The following is a 4797-nucleotide window of genomic DNA, read 5'->3' on the forward strand; positions in this document are numbered from 1 at the left end:
GAACAAATTAGAGAAAACTGAAGATGATGATGACAGGGACAACGAGCTCACATGAGGCCAACCAGATAACATGTGGGACCCTTCGCATAATCTCTTTCCCTCTCTCTCTCTCTCTCCGAAAGAAAGAAAAGAATTTTATTCATGAGCGGCAAAGGTAAAATAATAAAACTTTAGGAAAAGGAAAAAAAAAAAAAAAAAGAAAAAGAAAAATATAGCATAACGAAAGAAGCTTCCAGGGAGGTAGTACTAAACAGCTGGTATCTCATTTTGTAAACAGGAACCAACATTTGTGTTTGTGTGTATTTATATACGCACACGCGTATACATGTTCTAGTCTCTCTCTCTCTCTCTCTCTACTCATCAGAAACCCACCCACAAAGACTCAAGGTCAACATTAGCACAACAACAAACAAGAGGATTAGAACAACATACAAGTCCTTTTGAAACATCCATGGGTAACATTACCACAAAAGCCTAGGACTACTAGCTAGTATAGCAGTGGTAATGACTTATTGGTCCTCCTCTTGGTGAAACTAAAAACAAAATGCACTGACCCTCACGCCCTTGAAAAGAGAGAAGAAGAAGAAGAAAGAAAGAAAGATTTGACCTAATCCCCAAAAAAAAAAAACCCCAAATTTGAGGGTAGCTAGGAGATGGAATTGGAGACGAAGCTGGAGCTGGTGACGAAAGCGGCGTCGGAGAGAGAGCACATGTTCGACAAGGTGGTGACGCCGAGCGACGTGGGGAAGCTGAACAGGCTGGTGATACCGAAGCAGCACGCGGAGAAGCACTTCCCTTTGGACGCGTCGTCGAACGAGAAGGGCCTGCTGCTGAGCTTCGAGGACTCGGCCGGGAAGCAGTGGCGCTTCCGCTACTCGTACTGGAACAGCTCCCAGAGCTACGTCATGACCAAAGGCTGGTCCCGCTTCGTCAAGGACAAGAAGCTCGACGCCGGCGACGTCGTCTCCTTCCACCGCTCCCTCCCCGACAACCACCTCTTCATCGACTGCCGCCGCCGTCCCCCCCTCGTCGCCCCTTCCCCCCACCCTCTCTTCCCCTTCTCCGGCAGGTGGGGCCCCCTCCTCCGCCCCCCTCCCCCGCCGTACTCGCTTCCGCCTCCTCCCTACCACCACCACCCCTACAGGCACGCCTACGCCCCCCCGACTCCTCACCCGGGCCACGTCTTTTACCTTCCGCCCCCGCCCCAGGCCGTCGTCTTCGACTCCGTGCCCGTGCCGCCGCAGCACCACCTTCCCAAGGCCGCTGCCAAGCGGCTGAGGCTCTTCGGGGTCAATATGGAGTGCTCTTCGTCTTCCCAAGACGACTGCATTATCGACGCTTCTTCTTCTTCTTCTTCTTCCGAACAAGCTCGTCATCACGCTCTACAGTTGAGGCTCTTCAACGGGACGCCCATTCCGGGGATCTCCACGTCGCTCGGCTATCTCAACAAAGGGAAGGCTTTCAATTTGGATTAGTTGTCATTGTATGACAACCTCTCTCGCTCGCCTACCTCTCCCCGGATTATATTGGCTACGTTTTGGTACTTTGATTTCCTTATAATTCATTCTGTTCCTCCAAAGAAAAGAGAAAAACGAAATCAATTTGGGATATCTCCGGCGTTTGAAATAAGGTAGAGTTAGGAAATGGGTTTTTTTTTTTTTTTTTAATTCAGTTTTTGAGTATAGAAAGAAATGGAATACAAGAGAGGACAAGGGAAATGGGGGGGTTTTGAGACATCATTTTTTTTTTTTTGGGAGAGGGTTGATATTGTTAGGAAAAGTGGAAATGGTATTAGTGCCATATATTGAACTACTCTTGATGTCTTTTAGATTTATAATTAGTCGTTCTTGTGCATGTACATACAGTTTTTTCAATACAACTTGATGATCTATACATAGCAATATCAGACCAATGTTATCATCACCACCTTCATCATCTGGGTTAATGAAGGCCATCAGATCCCAATATATATGTATTTGTGTTTGTAATATCCGGTACATATATTTAAATCAATGCCTTATTGACTTCTCTCCACCACTGAGCTCTATCTGTGATACATCTATATATCTTTGTGGTTATATGGATTAAATTTTCCGTAGTATATTCCAGATTGCTATATATATTTATATCGGCAGCGACTGAGAAAGTGTACGGAGTAGTGATGGTAGTGAACCTGAGAGACGTATGAAATGTTTTTTGTTATTATTATTATTATTATTATTATTGTTGCAGTTTTGAATTTGTTGTTAGGTTGTTGTTGTCGCTGCTTCCTTGGGCACACCCCCGCAGGATTTTTCAGACAAAAGTTTCAGACCGTTAAAAGGTATGTGTGAGATATTCCTATATTTATCTTGAATATATAGTTTGTATTTTCTTTTATTTCTATTCTATACTGCAATTTAAAACTCCTGTCAGGTTATAGTAATTCTTTTGCTAGAACCTATTAATGAGAGTAGCTGAATCATATTCATTAGTTGAATTAATCTCTTTTCATCTACTTCCTCTTCTTCTTACTAAAAAAAATAAAAAATTGGGTGACATTTATGGGTATTTTAAAATCAGAAGATATTAAATAATTTTGTAATAAGGGCTTAGGTGAATGATTAGGGGAAAAGAATATAAGCATTTAAACGGAATTCAAATGCAGAATATATGCCAGGTGAATTTAATGTGCGATTAAATTAAGGGTCCAGTAGACGAATAGTTATATGAAATGTTAAATTTTGTCATTTAGACAATTTTTTGTAAACAAGAAATGTTATTTTCAAGCTCAAATTGACGCAAATACCCTATAAATTAACGTGAAATACAAGGCCAAATCTGAAAATCATAATCTAGTCAGAAGATGCCATGTCGCTATTATGTATATTTACTTGAAATTTACAAAAGTGGACTATTTAGAAAATCTCTTAGTTTAGGTGACTTAATTAATTATAAATTTGTAAAATTAATTTGTAGTAAATGAGTAACCTACGAATTTACAGGAAATTACAAACTAATAAAAATAATAACTTGAAGATTTTTTACAAAATATAAGAATAAAATTTAGTTAGAAATATACATGGTAATCACATCTATACGCTATAAAGAATGGGGCAATTAAACTGGTAGTCCAATAACTCATCCGTTTTTTGAAAATAATCAAATCTTCATTTTATTAAGAAAATAGCTCAACAGATACGTAATAAATTAATTAATTACAGAGTAAATTAAATTCTACATAAAGACTCTAACAACTCTCACTTCGCTCCTTATCCTTTCAAATCTCTCACAGTGATTATTAAAAAAAAAAGTTCAATATGCTCACTTTATCTATTACTAAAGAAAAATATATTTAATAATTATTTTTACGTATTAATTTTAATTTTTATAATTAATAAAAGACAAAAAAATAATCTAAATAATAATATATTTATTATTTTAATGTTACTATGAATTTCTATAAGAATATTAATTTCAATTATGATCTTTTGTGATTTATTTTTGAGAATTTATATACATTTATTTTTATTTATGTAGTTAAAAAACACATTAAACACTTATGAAATAAAATTTATTCAGTATAAAAATTTTATTGGCTTAAATTTCAAACGACATTTTATGCAAAAAATAAATAAATAAAGAAATAACTACAGGGAGCATAGTATGGTGTTGTTTTTTAATTAATTAAAGACTAGATGATATATGAGGGCAAATTGTGACTTCTCTTTTTATTTTTATTTAATTTATCGAAAGACTTTCATTAGCTATAATATGAAAAGAAGACCGATCACATTTTATGTATACATGAGAATTAAGGAAAATGTATCGTTAATCATTAAAATTAACAGTATGTGGTATATGAACTTTTAATTCTTAAGACAAATTCTGCAACCAAGTAAATGATAAGAAGGTGGGTGGGAGAAATATCATGTCATAATAATACGTATAACCTTGTGCAAGTTAATCAAATGTACGGTTGGTTGTTGAGGTGAAATCTTACCTCTCCTTACAAAAATTCAGAAGATTTTTTTACCTACTTTGATGATAGTTTTAACACTTTTTGTAATTGAACAATACGAACGAATTGAATAGCAAGAGGTTATTAGCAACATCCGATTGCATACACAGCATTCTAGTAGTACAAATCCGTAGGCCATTTATCCTTCAATATAAGTACATAAGGGCTCAAGAATATTAACCACACAAAAAAAGATTTAGAAAAGAGAAGTATAAGGGACATACTATCTCTGCTCATCAAGTTAATACGTAATGCTGAATTTATGAGAGAACGAGTCCATGGATCGCTGATTTCTAAACTATTTCTTAAGTAAACTTTGTTAAGTCGTTATTCAGCATCCATGGATTCTGTTCCGTAATATTTTAATTTTCTTCTTTGCTTTTATATCAGAGTTTTTTCCTGCATGCATGCGATTTGTATTCTGCCATTGAAGCTAATTAATTAGTAAAATAGATACAATTTTAAGTATTCTGCAAAATACTTAAAGTCCTGTAAAATGTTTTGACACTCTCATCAATAATTTATCACTTTTAAAAACTTTAATACAAGATAGAAAAAAAAAACATTATTGAAATTTTGTACTTTATATTTTAGTAAAATGTAGCTATTCTATAATTTTAGACAAACCTTAATTATGTTACGAATAAATTAATTTCAATTATTTAGTTATATATAGCCCTTTTCATCAAAATTATTACGTTAAAAAAGCAGTTATAGTTAACAACAAATTTTGGGCATGATAGATATCAGACGAATGATATTTTAATCATAATTTATAATATGATTAATTGTGGATT

General features: G+C 35.0%; 1 protein-coding gene across 1 annotated transcript; it reads left to right on the top strand.

Moving 5' to 3' along the window:
* Positions 1-303: 303 nt before the first annotated feature.
* On the top strand, positions 304-2040 carry LOC149404450 (B3 domain-containing protein Os03g0120900-like). The gene has a single exon (XM_089605075.1). It carries the CDS (start codon positions 654-656, stop codon positions 1473-1475), a length of 822 nt encoding a protein of 273 aa, XP_089461201.1. The 5' UTR covers positions 304-653; the 3' UTR covers positions 1476-2040.
* The last annotated feature ends 2757 nt before the right edge of the window (positions 2041-4797 follow it).

The sequence above is a fragment of the Urtica dioica genome, chromosome 2 (assembly GCF_054948205.1).
Source record: "Urtica dioica subsp. dioica isolate 48M chromosome 2, U.dioica_male_clone48M_v1_H2, whole genome shotgun sequence".
Taxonomy (NCBI): Eukaryota; Viridiplantae; Streptophyta; class Magnoliopsida; order Rosales; family Urticaceae; genus Urtica; species Urtica dioica.